Source organism: Megalops cyprinoides, chromosome 1, assembly GCF_013368585.1.
Source record: "Megalops cyprinoides isolate fMegCyp1 chromosome 1, fMegCyp1.pri, whole genome shotgun sequence".
Classification (NCBI taxonomy): Eukaryota; Metazoa; Chordata; class Actinopteri; order Elopiformes; family Megalopidae; genus Megalops; species Megalops cyprinoides.
Genome location: NC_050583.1, coordinates 14,309,065 through 14,323,026, shown reverse-complemented (window position 1 = coordinate 14,323,026; position 13,962 = coordinate 14,309,065). Strand labels below are relative to the sequence as shown.

General features: G+C 41.6%; 2 protein-coding genes across 2 annotated transcripts; one reads left to right on the top strand and one right to left on the bottom strand.

The window, feature by feature from the left end:
• Nucleotides 1-73: 73 nt before the first annotated feature.
• tomm22 (translocase of outer mitochondrial membrane 22 homolog (yeast)) lies at nucleotides 74-2,421 on the bottom strand. The gene is made up of 4 exons (XM_036543488.1): nucleotides 2,154-2,421; nucleotides 1,228-1,346; nucleotides 688-805; nucleotides 74-462 (listed from the first exon to the last, which is right to left on the bottom strand). Exons 1-4 carry the CDS (start codon nucleotides 2,244-2,246, stop codon nucleotides 388-390), a joined length of 405 nt encoding a protein of 134 aa, XP_036399381.1. The 5' UTR covers nucleotides 2,247-2,421; the 3' UTR covers nucleotides 74-387.
• Nucleotides 2,422-5,338: 2,917 nt separating this feature from the next.
• Nucleotides 5,339-10,443, top strand: maff (v-maf avian musculoaponeurotic fibrosarcoma oncogene homolog F). Its single transcript, XM_036551468.1, has 3 exons — nucleotides 5,339-5,507; nucleotides 7,717-7,798; nucleotides 8,142-10,443. Exons 2-3 carry the CDS (start codon nucleotides 7,763-7,765, stop codon nucleotides 8,583-8,585), a joined length of 480 nt encoding a protein of 159 aa, XP_036407361.1. The 5' UTR covers nucleotides 5,339-5,507; nucleotides 7,717-7,762; the 3' UTR covers nucleotides 8,586-10,443.
• Nucleotides 10,444-13,962: the final 3,519 nt, after the last annotated feature.

Sequence of the window (13,962 nt, the reverse complement as noted above, 5' to 3'; positions counted from 1 at the left end):
AAAAAAAAAAAAAACCTTCTGCACACCCTCACACTTTGTACACAATCCCAACATCACCCCTTCAGAGCCCCATACCTTGAAACACATACATATTTATATATCTATTAAAAAAAAAAAAGTTAAAGGACAGCGGTTACAAGTCAGTCTCTGCAGGATGTTGTGTAACAGAGGCAGTGAGGGAGAAGGTCATCGTTCAATGATGGCAGGTTCAGCAGTCCAAGTAAATACTGCCCTCCTGCATATAGATCGACCATTGGCGTTGGAGTGACCCTGTGTGCTGACCCACAGCAGTTTCCACTCTCTTCCATTCTTCTCCTCCTCCAGTGCTGTCTCACTCCCTCCCTGTCTCCGTTCTCCCTCACCCCTTGTGCTGACAGGTGGACCTCCTCATATCTTCCCCGGAGCTGGAGGCATCATCCCTGGCATCCCGCCTGACATGCCCGTGTTGGGTCCTAACAGTATCTGTTTAAAGAATGACACAAAATTGCACATTGTTAAAAACCTTACTCTGGCTGGGAAAGAGCTTAATGTGCATCCAGAGAAAGACAAATCTTAACACAGTACCTAGTTAATTCAAAACCAGGACTGATTTAAATACACATTATGGGTAAGTAATTTGTAAAAAAAAAAAAATTTTTATTCATTTATCTAACCACCTAACAAAGACATGCTTCTCACAGTACATACCTGTCGCTGCTGCTGTAGCTGCTGCTGCTCCAGCTGCAGCCTTTCTGTCTCAAAGACCACAGGCAGAACCAGGATCATAAAAGAGGTGGTGCCCACCCACAGGGCCGAGCGCGTGAAGCTGAAAGACGCAGAGAAGGAAGAGAAGGTTACACAGGGTAGGGAAAGCTGTGTACAGGGGACAGTTCAAGCACATCAGACACCACATTCAGAGGACTTTGCATGGACTCCCAACAATGCTTTAATCACCGTCCATGGCTCCAATCAGAGCAGGCTGCACTTACACTGAAGTTGAAGTACAGCAGAAACCATGTATGTATGAGCATTTCATTTAACAAAACATTAAGCATGTCATGCTGAAAATTAGAAAAACCCCACAGGCACACACAGCACTCTAGATAATGTACAAGGGAGACACGTTATTTTTCTGCTATAGCACTACAGAGGGATGTCCAACTGCACATGAATCCACACCGATATTACAGCAGAGTCAATGGGGGCAAAATGATTTCATTTGTGACTAATGGGGACTTCTAATCTCACCTGTACATTTTCTTAGCCACGGAGAGCGAGCACTGCACAGACACCTCCGCGGCAGAGCGCAGTGTCTCTGGAAACATCTCAGTCAGTCCCCACAGCCTCTCCGTCAGTGTTTCATCCAGCTGAGCGAAAGACAAACGAAGTGAATGAGCGCAACCAGTAGTTTAAACCGGGGGGGTCACAGTTTCAGGCGACAAAGCAAGTTCGTTCAGTAGTAGTCCTAGTCGCTACAGTAAAAATTAACACTGAATCTCTGGGGTTAAAACTCAGTCTCTGCCTCACCATCGAGTGTTCACATGACAAAGTTTTGAGTTTTTTTTTCTATTCTGGAAATTCGAAAGTTACCCCCAAATCATTCGAAAATTACCCCCAAATCAACCCCACGCATCTCGAACGTTATTAGGAATGTTATTTTAAACGCAATACCAGACTATAGAGTGTGCTTTTAAAATTACACTGGGACTGCATGACGTTTCCTCCGAAAACTTCTTCCATTATCATTATCCATTATTGACCATTTAAAAAGAGTAAATAACCATCTGACAGCTACTGCTCTAGCTACATATTTTCAACTGAATAAGCGTACAGGCTAGCATATCAAAAATGTAGTTTCTTGAACTACTGTCAACGAAATGTTTAACGACTAGATAGTTACTGACGACATTTTATCCAATGCAACCGCATCGCTGGGCAAACCGCAAGATAGCCTGCTACACTCGTTGACAATGAGTCGTCATCTGCAGAAAGAACAGCATGCTAGATGCTAGGTAGCTAGCCGGCTAGACTGCTTCCATCCAAATCTCAAGCTTTTCAAGAGTCTACTTGCCATATATTACCTACTACTTGCTACTGTGGCACGCTAGCGAACCATCTGTGAGGACAAAAAGGAATGAATAAGATACGTAGTAAAATAGACATTCGTTGGCTACCTCCTCGTCCTCATCATCTCCTTCGATCTCGTCTTCAGGGGCCCGCGTCTCAACAGGGCCTGCAGCGGGAGACAGCTCCTGGATTCCAGCCATTTAGAAAGATCTCTCTTCGTTAACAAGGGATTCTAATGGCCGGTGCTAAAATAACCGCAGCGTTAATGCCGCAAGCCGGCCTCTTGCGTTTTTACCGTGGTGTTCTGATTTCACGCCGGCTTGCGTAAACGCGACCGGAGAAGCGTGCTCCACTTCTGCGACAGGCTGAGGTCACTCGGATTATTCGCGCAAAGGATGATGGGAAGTAGGGAAGTACTTTGAACCAAGGAAAGCCTTGCCTGCCTTGCAGAAAGACATGTGCAACTCCGGAAATGTCTCCATCTGCCGTACAAGAGGAACACTCGCAATCAATTTGTTCCTTGATTATGCAGGAAAAGCTACAAATAGACCGCATTACAACACATACACATACAACACCAGATAACTCGTGAGCAGAAATAGCTCTCCAACGTCCTTTTGTCTTTATCTGAGGCAAATGGTTATTATATAGACAAATTCAAACCTGCACTGTTGCCGCAGTTGTCCTGTAGTGTATTGTGATAGAAAAGAAAATCCAAAAAGAAAGGAAGATATTCGTGAATATCCTAAATGTCGGGATTTAGGATATATTGGAAATACTCTCACCGAGCACTTTATTAGGAACACTGTACTAATACTGTGTAGGGCCTCCCTTTGCTCTCAAAACAGCCTCAATTCTTCGTGGCATGGGCTCCACAAGATGTCGGAAACATTCCTTTGAGATTCTGGTCCATGTTGACATGATTGCATCACGCAATTTCTGCAGATTTGTCAGCTGCACATTCATGCTGTGAATCTCCCGTTCTACCACATCCCAAAGGTGCTCAATTGGATTCAGATCTGTTTACTGGGAAGGCCACTGAAGATCACTGAACTCATTGTCGTGTTCATGAAACCAGTTTGAGCTGACTATTGCTTTGTGACATTTTGCATTATCATGCTGAAAGTAGCCATTAGAAGATGGATAAATTGTGGCCATGAAGGGATGCACATGGTCAGCAACAATACTCAAATAGGCTGTGGCATTCAAGTGATGATTGGTTGGTATTGGTATATAGGCCCAAAGTGTGCCAAGAAAACATTCCCCACACAATTACACCACCGCTACGAGGCTGGACTGTTGACACAAGGTGGTTTTCGTCCATGGATTCATGCTGCTGGTGCCAAATTCTGACTGTACCATCTGTGTGCCTTAGCAGAAATCGAAATTCATCAGACCACGCTACATTTTTCCAGTCTTCAACTGTCCTTTTGGTAAGCCTGTGCCCACGACATGTTGTGCATTCCGAGATGCTTTTCTGCTCACCACGATTGCACAGAGTGGTTATCTGAGTAGCTTTTCTGTCAGCTCGAACCAGTCTGGCCATGCTCCGTTGACCTCTCTCATCAACAAGGTGTTTCCGTCCGCAGAACTGTCGCTCACTGGATGTTTTTTGTTTTTGGCACCATTCTGAGTAAACTCTAAAGACTGTTGTGCGTGAAAATCCCAGGAGATCAGCAGTTACAGAAATACTCAAACCAGCCCGTCTAGCACCAACAATCATGCCACAGTCAAAATCACTGAGATCACATTTTTTCCCCATTCTCATGGTTGATGTGAATATTAACTGAAGCTCCTGACCCACGTGATTTTATGCATTGCACTGCTGCCACATGATTGCCTGATTAGATAATTGCATGGATAAGTAGGTGTACAGGTGTTCCTAATAAAGTGCTCAGTGAGTGTATATATAATCAATAACTGCCATTTTACATGTAGACATGTATGAGCACATTTTAGACTAAATTTTATGTTGTCATGTTATAATTAAAAACTCGATAAAACTGGATCTTAACATTTTAAATAATACTGTGGGAAATTCTTCTTGTCTCCCTCTAGTATCCAGAATACAGCTTGTCTGCCTATTAGCTAGATCTATCTCATACAATGAGAAATTAGATAGTTTTGTAATCCACAGGGACATAAACCAGTTTAAGAATAACAGTTGACTATAACTTTGCCAAACGAAACAAATTATGTTTGTTGATTTAACATAAAAACTATAAATTCCTTAACATTCCTTACACATACTTTCTCTTAATAATCATAGTTATTTTAAAATTAATTTAAAATTTAATCAATAATAAAAAAAATCATTAATTATTGTGAAAATATCCACAAACTTCAAACTGCCCTCTAAACTATAGGCTTTAGTAGATTCATATAAAAAGGGAGAATGCAAAGGAAACAATCAAAATATTTTTCAGATGTTACACCTGATATTAGGTATACTAAATTGTAATATGTGGGACTGAAACTGGGAATCATTTAATTAGGAGTGGGGTGGAACTGCAATCATAGGATTTTACTGGAATTCAATGGAGGAACATTACAGTGAGGAATACAGCTGGAACTTGATTTGTGTAATTTCAATCACCTCTTGTGCCTTTCATTAAATACCTTCATGAGGGAGTGTAATAATTCCCTGTACTATACATGAGGGCTGCATTAGGTATTAAACTATGTTTTACATTGAAGAAATTAAATATCTTACTATCACAAGATAGTGAGAGTGAATTTTCTTCACCTCATGTACAGCTGAGAAATTTCAGAGGTGCTGATATCCAAAGAATCCTGTCTTTGATCTTGCAGGAGCTTTTAAACACCACCATTTGTGTAAGGATATTCTCTAATTCTCTATTTCATGGGGAGTTCAGCTTTCTGCCATGTTTTGCCAATAAGCCACATGCCATGGAGAACCTGGAAGTATGCTTTTGCTCCCTTGAAAACAAAGCCTCTTGCATATCGAAGTAAGCAACTCAGCAGTTGAAGCTGTGAGTACAAACTAATTTTGTAAGCCTACTACGACTTATTCGCCTGTCCAACAGTGTAAACAGCCGTAAAATGAAAAAGTGTGAAGCTAGCTTAATTTATTCGTGCTTGGTTATGACTGACATCGGAAAGTAATACGCTTCCTTGTGAAATAACTGTCACCCTTACAAAAATGGTGTCTCGCTGTTTCCAGCGTACTTTGCATGGCCCGAGCTGTCTCTCTGATATAGCGTGGGGGCGTCGAGGTTCCGCCCTCATTCCTCAGAGCTGACGTCATTCTAACTATGTTTTTTATGAATGAAAGAATCCCGATGGTGAGTAATTCCGGGAAAGGCGAACTGACATTTTGTTGCTGCTGCCGCACGGCGTAGAAAGGTGTGGAGCTGTATCAAATCTTTAATTTTTAGACCTATACAAAGAAGCGGACGGGGCACGAACATCAGATATTTCCAACAATTTGCAAAGACCCGGTAAGTAAGCTATTTTCTTCATGTTAAGGGCGCTATAGATACAGCTAGATCATAAGATAGCCATATTAGCTAGCTCGGTACACATATCTGTTATTCGGTTACGCAGGAGTTTTCGGCCCTTATTAAGACAATAGTAGCTAGCTAGCTCGCTAACTAGCCAGTTAGGTTAGATAATGACGGATATGTCGATAATTTCCACATGATTAGACTGCGTAGCGGGACCAATTAAGTTTATAGTGGCACCTACAACTGATAATTATGAAACGGTGAAGCTATTTAAACCAGTAAGATGGAAGACAGCCTGAGCGCAGTTGCGATGGTTGTGTTTACTAGCTAACGTAACCAGCTAACGTTAGCTTGTTAGCTAGCTTTCTTGCTGCCTTGCCTTCCGTATAAGGAAATGGGTGGACTGTTTTTTTTTTTTTTTAGATTTATATGTTTACGAACCAGAAGCCAGTCTGTATCCCAGTTTCCTGTATATCGCAACCTAAACATAGACAGTGCTAGGTTTTTAAAAGGAGGAATAGATAATAGTTTTAAATGTCAAATAACTGCTGTAACCTACCTTGCTTTACCAAACCTTGATTGATTAAGGTACTTGAGAATATAGCAAACGTTATGTGAAATGTTTGCTTTGCGGGCTCCCCCTGCTATAAACCTCGATAACTGCTAACATAATAATAATATTGGTGTCGATTTTTTGTTTTCCGTGTGACGAAAATACTCTGCTGTTTGCCAAGGTAAGGTGGAATTTTCAAAGCCATTCCCTGCTTATTTATCGCAGACACAACAGTTCGCTTTTTTGTAAGTAGTTAGCTAATGTTGACGTGGTCGTTGGACGCTGTGAATACACACATGAACAAGTTTGTAAGTCGTTATGACGACAAAAATATCTGTAAGTTAACGTTGGGTGTAAACTTGTATCATTTCAGTTAGATAACTACGTTGCTCGCTAACGTTAGCTTGTTTGCTTACATTTTCACTTGACGACAGAGTTATACAGTAGATTTGTCCATTAATTCGAGAATATTTGTTGTCAGCACTTGCTTTAGCGTCTCAGTTAGTCTCGATTGAATAATCGTACCATAACTTGAGCAAATGCTGATGTTTTGCGGAGCTTGCGTGTCTATTTTGTCAATAGGACAGTGGGACAGGGCAGACCATGTATTGCTGATTCACTGTGACTTTATGAAACAGTAACAGACGGTTTTACAATAGCGCCTCGTGGTTGTGTTCCTCCTTCCTAAAGTTCACGTACACGCACTACCCACGCATTCGGGAAGGATGGCGTAGGTTCGGAGAGGTGGATCGGCAAAACCCATTTGTCATTTCTAAAAAATAATTTTACAACTGAATGCTTTGCTTAACCATCTACTTTATTTTACTGTTGAAATTCTGAATAATCACAGCAGTAAACGAAAAGTGTTATTTTTTGCCCAGCTCTGTCGTACTTGTTTGGGGGAGAAGTGGTTAGGGGACCACCTGAGTTTAGCAAGAAGGGGATGGTTGTGGAGGATGTGGTTCCTGTCTGCAAAATGACAAGCAGCTTTCAGAACCCCTTTTTCAACTTTCATTTATACACGCCTCCTGAATGTCTGCGTCCACATCATCAAGAACGGTTGTGAAAACAGTTTTCAATTGGGTATAGTTTAGTTACCTTTATCCTGTATGAAATCAACGAAAAGGTTACTTTTGACTTAAGTCCGTGAGATTTTTTATTTTGTTTTTTTTCCCTTCAAAATGACTATGTACATTTACATATATACACTATTTACATTATATTTAGTCATTTTCAGACACTTTTATCTAGAGTGATATACTAACAATACAGAAGTATATTATCAAATACTAATTCAGCCCTGCATTGCCATGCACTCACGAATGAATGTGGATGTGGTTGAAACAGTTTTCTTATGTTCTGAAATGAATCAATCCAGTGTTTTGTTTGTATTTGATTTTTGGTGTTGTTGTAAGCCTGAGAAGTAGGACTGTCAAATACTCAAATACAATTGTAAACGATTAGACCTTTTTTCTTATTTTGATATGAATTTACTCAAATCTTAATGAATCTTAAGCTCCACAATTATATAATTCTCTGAAGATCAAGGACTAAATATTTTTTGTACTTCTGAGGGATGTTCCAATGCAAACTCCAGTTCCTAGTAAGGTATTTAGTAATTATTCTTTCTCTGGTGTTTTTTTTTTTCAGAGCTCTGTCAACCTGTGTTAATCAACACCCTGAGCACAGCCAAAACATGACGTCAGACAGCAGAGTCAGCAAAGCACTGAAGGTAATTTGTCACTCAATACATTCGCATTAGTGGTCTGTCTCCTCCATCAGCAAGTGTTTGTTTCTCCACTGTGCTGGTTAATACTGTGTACCCATACTATAGCCGCTACCATTATGTAGCACTTTTCTGCTCGCAGGGTTTCACAGCCTTACATTTGAGTGAATACCCATCTTGAATTACTTGCCGCATATGCAATTTTAGAGCCTGTAAATGTACAAAAGCATAGAAAAAATGTAAAACACAACAACAACAACATGTAGCTAATGCACCTATCTGACTATTAGCTTTGGGTCTTTTGGTAATCCCACTCCCTCCCCTACCCCGTCCCGTGATTTCTCCCCAGGTGAAGAGGGAGTGCGGGGAGAACGTGCCGATCCTGACGGACAGTGAGCTGATGTCCCTGTCGGTGCGGGAGCTGAACTTGCACCTGCGGGGGCTGTCCCGGGACGAGGTGCAGAAGCTGAAGCAGCGGCGGCGCACGCTGAAGAACCGGGGCTACGCGGCCAGCTGCCGGGTGAAGCGCGTGTCGCAGCGCGAGGCCCTGGAGCAGCAGAAGCGGGAGCTGCAGCGGGAGGTGGAGCGGCTCGGGGCGGAGAACGCCGGCATGCGGCGGGAGCTGGAGGGGCTGGGGGCGCGGCTCGCCGCCCTGCAGAGGTTCGCGCGGGGACTGGAGCCCGGGAGCGGCAACCACCTGGCCACCGCCCCCCGCCTCAACACCGCCTCCGTCATCACCATCGTGAAGACCCCGCCGCAGGGACACACTCCCAGGGAGCAGGGAAGCTCCTAGGACTGGCTCACAACACACACACAAACACACACAGACAGACACACACACACACACACACACACACACACACACACACAGACACATACAGAGACACAAAAGATGCACAGGACCAGGACGAGAGCCAGACCCACACAGTAGGACAAATTTCCAAGTTTGCTTGCAGACAGACACACACAAACACACACTCAACAATGGCAGGTACAGAGATACCCAAAGCAGGGTTTCTGCTGAAGTCAGGGACACAGACAGAGCCACAAACAGGACTGCGCATTGATGTGTCAGAGAGATGGGGCAGGAAGCGGGCACAGGGGACAGACACAAGCTAACAGACCTCCATGCATGAATTATGAGTAGATATCGTAAGAGGGACAGAGTGTAGAGACAGATGGACAAGAACGACAGACCATCCACATTCCCGGGACAAAGCCAGGCCCACAGGTCCCCTCGTGTCGTGTGCGGGACAGAATGGGGAGCCTTAACTTTCTCCGTACAGGTCTCTATGGCTATAACATTACCACAACCACATGTCTTGAACTGTTCGGTTTTACTCCTCTGTGTATGCTATAGTACTGTACTCTGTGGCAAAAGAGAATAATGTGCCGCAGTGTGTGTGTTAATACACTTTGCATTTTGGAGTTGAGCATCAGCATCTTCAAAAAGAGCTCCATGACTTAGCCTCGGAGTGTCTCAGACTGCAATGACATGCCAGTAGGTTTTTTTTTTTTTTGCTGTGAGACAGTTAAGCTTGTCGCACTGTTCACTGCAGTACAGTATCCATAGACTGGAGTGAAACCTGCACAGGCTGAGACTGCTGCCAATGCAATGTTTATTAATACATTCCTTTATGTTATTATTTTATGTTTGTAAAAAAGACGAAAATGTTTTACAACATTTATCAGAGTTCTTCTATTTTATTTGTATTTAAGACACAAATGACAAAGCTAACTTGGGCGGTAATGTGATATATGTAAGTCCAAAATCCTATGTATGAAAGGTTAGGGAGCCATCGTATGTCTGTCATAATGGTGATTATTTTTGTAATATTTACTATTAATGTTATCAGTAGATGTGCTACAAGAGGAGAGTCAATTTGCTGTAATACAAGTTTGTGCGATACATATCTGTAACATAATCATAGTGGCTTGACGTAGGGGTTCGTTTCTATTTAAACCGGAGTGATCCTCCTTATTGTCATTATTTATGTTCTAATGTTTCAATTGCTTTCAGAGATGAGGGTGAGGTAACAGGCTGCCAGCGCAGGAGATGGTAGAAGAGAAGGCAAAGGGAGAGATGTGGAGAGAAAGAGAAGGGGAGAGAGAGAGGGAGAGAGAGAATGAAAAGAAACGGCCGGAAGGAAGACGGAGGAGGGCGAGTGGTGGAGGGGGGTGTTAGCCGTGTGTACAGGCAGAAGGGGAAGCGGGGCCAGTGGAAGTGTACGAGATGGACAGAGCAGACAAAGTGGCGAAGGCAGAGTGGTGTTGGCCCTGTTACAGTTAACCAATGATTGTAATTAGTCCAAATATGCTCAGATATTTCAGTTGCTCGAGATTTTCTCATTTATTGTGTTGATGTACTTGCTTCAGTGTGTATACAGTTCGCTAGATTCTAAGAGGTGAATTTTCTGAACATCCACCTGTTAATTGCAGGAGCTAAACTGGCCGTGGAATTCGATCGATAAGGTGACTGCTATTTCAAGCCAACATGATTTGGAGAATTAACATCAATTGAATGTTAATATGAATGTAATTTATTCAGATATTCTTTAAAATGTATTTAGCCATTTAGCATTGTAGGGAGTCAGTTCGATAAATCGCAAAACATTTAGCCCTATCCCTAGGAATAACTAACAACAAAAGAATTGTTCGGGATTTTTACTAACTGTGTTGGATGTTTTGTAATACTCTGAAAACAAGAGTTCGTATTTGTATTTATTATATGTATTTTTTCTATGGTAAAATGAAAGTACATCATGTCTATTTTATATATTAATAATTAAAATAAACGTTGTATATATTGTACATAAAATGCTTTGTATGACTGCATTAATATTGTCATCTTACTAGTAATTGTTTGTGTAGTCATGGCATAATGGTAGTGAAATCCATTGTTTAGACTTGTTCAGTCTGCAGTACAAGGATATTAATGCATTCCATTCAAAACTAACAAAAACATAAATCCAGATAAGTGTTTACCTAATGGTGTAATCAAACGTCATTAATTGAAAATGAGGCCAGGTGGAACTAAAACCATCACATCAGTCACATTCAAATTTAATTTGCTCAGTACGCTTTCAGAATTGAACAAAATGCGCAAAATGGATTGCCTGGAAAAGGATAGTCTCTACTCTCATCATTTAAAAAAAATAACTGTGGTAAACTGTAAACTTATCTTTCAATATGTATAGTGATCATCATGGCAAATATTAAAAATTACATGTCAGAAAAATAATTGGGTGCGTATTGAGGAAATGCTTTTGTCATTGATTTGATTCACTGATCATCTGTGCCTGACTGTGAGTCCTTGAAATTACGGTTGCATAAGCACCACATGACCTCAGTCTGTGACGTGATTCGGCAAAGGTGATTTAACCTTTTTAAGGTCAAAGCTGTTGAAAAGAAGCCAAAACGCACAAAAACGGATCAGTCTGCCTCCTATAGAGAAATAGCCTTGGTGCCAGCGGCATTCCGAAGTTTTGACAAAGTCAGCGCACTGCTGCTGCTCACACACCAGAGCTTTCACGGTCTGTAATTTCCAATCTGCCTGTTTAATATAGCCGCGCTCATCTGGGACACCACGAGACACAACGCATTGCCAAGATCGAGACATTATAGTTCTCTAATTTTATTGATTATTCTCAGACCACTAGCTCTATTGCGTCACAAACACCGTGTCATAACTGGTTTACCAGCAGTTCAGCTGTGAGGAGGCGGCTACAGTCATCGCCTGCAGACCTCATTACCACATTTGGAACATTGAGAATTTAAGTTTTACTTTATTTTCACCAGAATTGACATCCAAGAGGTTAAATCACTTTGTCACCTGTGCCCTATCACGCCTCTAATGAGGTGAGTCTGAAAGCGTCCAGGGGAGCTGTGAATATGACATGAATGACCAAGTGATAACCATGACTTCAAAAAGTATTTCATGACAAACATGAACCCTCATGCTCAGCACATATACAATGGGAGCCTGAAATTTTTACTTGTCTAAAAATGAAGTCAGATGGAAATAAATGTAACGTTTAGTCAAGACATACCCAGCACACACAGTACACGACTCTTACCAGGCTTTACCTTACAAGTTAAGATTGATTGGTATGACCAACTGTAAACTTACCTTGGGTTATATTCTGTCATGGAACAAAACTAAGTACCTTTAAATTTAAAGTACCTTTATTAGAATTTACCACAGCAGCCAACTTTTCCATCCAAATAATGGAAGCACAAAGGTTAACTCTGAAACCACAAAGAAGTTGTGTATATGAGATGAACTGTAGAAAACAACAGGAACTAAAGCATTAGCATTAGCCAAGTTGGTCAAGTTGTGCACTGTTAAAAGTTAAGTTATAAACATAAGCCCACAGTATTAAGGGCAATACAGACGAGTCTATCCATTACCAAGAGACGCGGGGAACAGCTGTATGGCATTTATGACTTGTGTAACCTATCTACATGAACACAGTGGTGTTTCAAAAAAATTACAGCCTCCCACTCATCCTGAGCCAATCACCAGCGATCACAGAGGTCCATTGCAAGCCATCGTCCCCCCAGTATGACAGGTTACATATGAATGAAGGCACAGAAGCTCTTGGTTAAGGACAAAACTATATATTTATTTTCCTTTACTCTTAACCTTTTGTTTGTCTGAACATCACAAAGACAAAAATAGAAGCAGAAATCTGTAAAGCCTTAAGTCAATATACAAAGAGCTGGAGAAAAACAACGACAGTAAAAATAAAAGCCAATGCGGAACAACGGTACAAAACTTAAGCATTTGCTTTTTTTTCCCTCTGAGCATGACATCATCTCATTAATATTATTCCAGTTTTTCCTTTTTTAACCGTCATTTACAGTTTCCCATTTTGTCAACTATACATAACAATTAAACAGAACAAACCAGAGGCTGGGATATAAAGATCTGAAATGAACAGGAAGTGAGGAAATTACAGTCCTTTTTCAGATCCACTCAGACATTTGGGGACAAGGGGAGGGGAGGGGTGGTTAAGTTCTACTTAAGATCACTCTTGAAGACCCTTAAAAAAATAAGTACCATAAAACATCTCCTTTTTTTAAGTTCCCTCTGTAGATCCATGTTGTACATTATACTGGCCTCAATATTATACACAATATACACAACAATGTCCCGTGGGGGCCGAGTGCAGGTCTCTGGAAGCGTGCCTATGGTTTGGAGTAAGTGCTGATTCCCCACTTCGGATCTTACACCAAACGAAAAACCCTGATCCTTGGATCAAATACTCAACTACTGGCAGAGCCTTGACCCAGGTAAAGGACACACACAGGCACGCAATCAATGGTTGCACGTTATCATGTTTCTCTAATGTAAACCCTCAACCTGTTAGCTGCCTGTAACCTGTGACCCGTGTGTGGCATCAACTCTTCACCACTCCAACAACAACACAAACTCTCTGATGGAAATTTTAATGGACCTGGCACTCAGTCACAGTAAAAAAAAGGAGGAGGGAAAGCATAAAGGAGGGAAACTAAATAACTATACTCCCTTTGCTATGTGGATAAGAGTATGATGAGTGGCGTGTCACATCATACAGGTATGCGTGCGAGACATGTCCACATCAAAAGATTCGTTACTGCCCTCTAGTGGCCTCTTATAATTGTAAATGCTACGTTGTCTAAAAAGGGCATCGGATGTTTAAATTCAATGTGTGATGTTGCGTGATCTTTTGTGTCATCTTGAGTGTCTGACAATGCGTAACCTTAATGCTTTACATTAAAACATGTTGGTGAATAATTAAAATGAGGCTTCATACAGAAAATGCCTGCGTGTATCTAAACCAATCTTCCAACAAATCTTCCTGTTTATATCTGCGTACAAATATAACCTATAAACTTTGCACGACCGTTGTTGTTAATGTCTGTTCACTGCGCTGATCTACTGCATGGCGTGCTGGCAAAAGCCTGCTTAATCTGTAGCATGCATATAACATCCCAATTACGCCATTATAATCCTGTCTGCTTAGGGCTGCTACTGCTGTCATGCCAGGAGCCGACTCCTCTTAATCTGCAACCTTGCCAGACGTTCCCATAACAACACCACTCTCATCTGTCCTCAGATAAACAAACAGCACCACAACGCAAATGACCCCACTCCACACCCACACATTCCCGTCGTGCTTCTTAAA

Coding starts and splice junctions, on each gene's coding strand:
- tomm22 (XM_036543488.1), bottom strand. CDS start 2,246: ATGGCTGGAATCCAGGAGCTGTCTCCCGCTGCAGGCCCTGTTGAGACG. Junction 1,347..2,153: donor GAGATGATGAGGACGAGGAG/GTAGCCAACGAA, acceptor TCTTTCGCTCAG/CTGGATGAAACACTGACGGA. Junction 463..687: donor AGCTACAGCAGCAGCGACAG/GTATGTACTGTG, acceptor TTCTTTAAACAG/ATACTGTTAGGACCCAACAC.
- maff (XM_036551468.1), top strand. CDS start 7,763: ATGACGTCAGACAGCAGAGTCAGCAAAGCACTGAAG. Junction 7,799..8,141: donor GAGTCAGCAAAGCACTGAAG/GTAATTTGTCAC, acceptor ATTTCTCCCCAG/GTGAAGAGGGAGTGCGGGGA.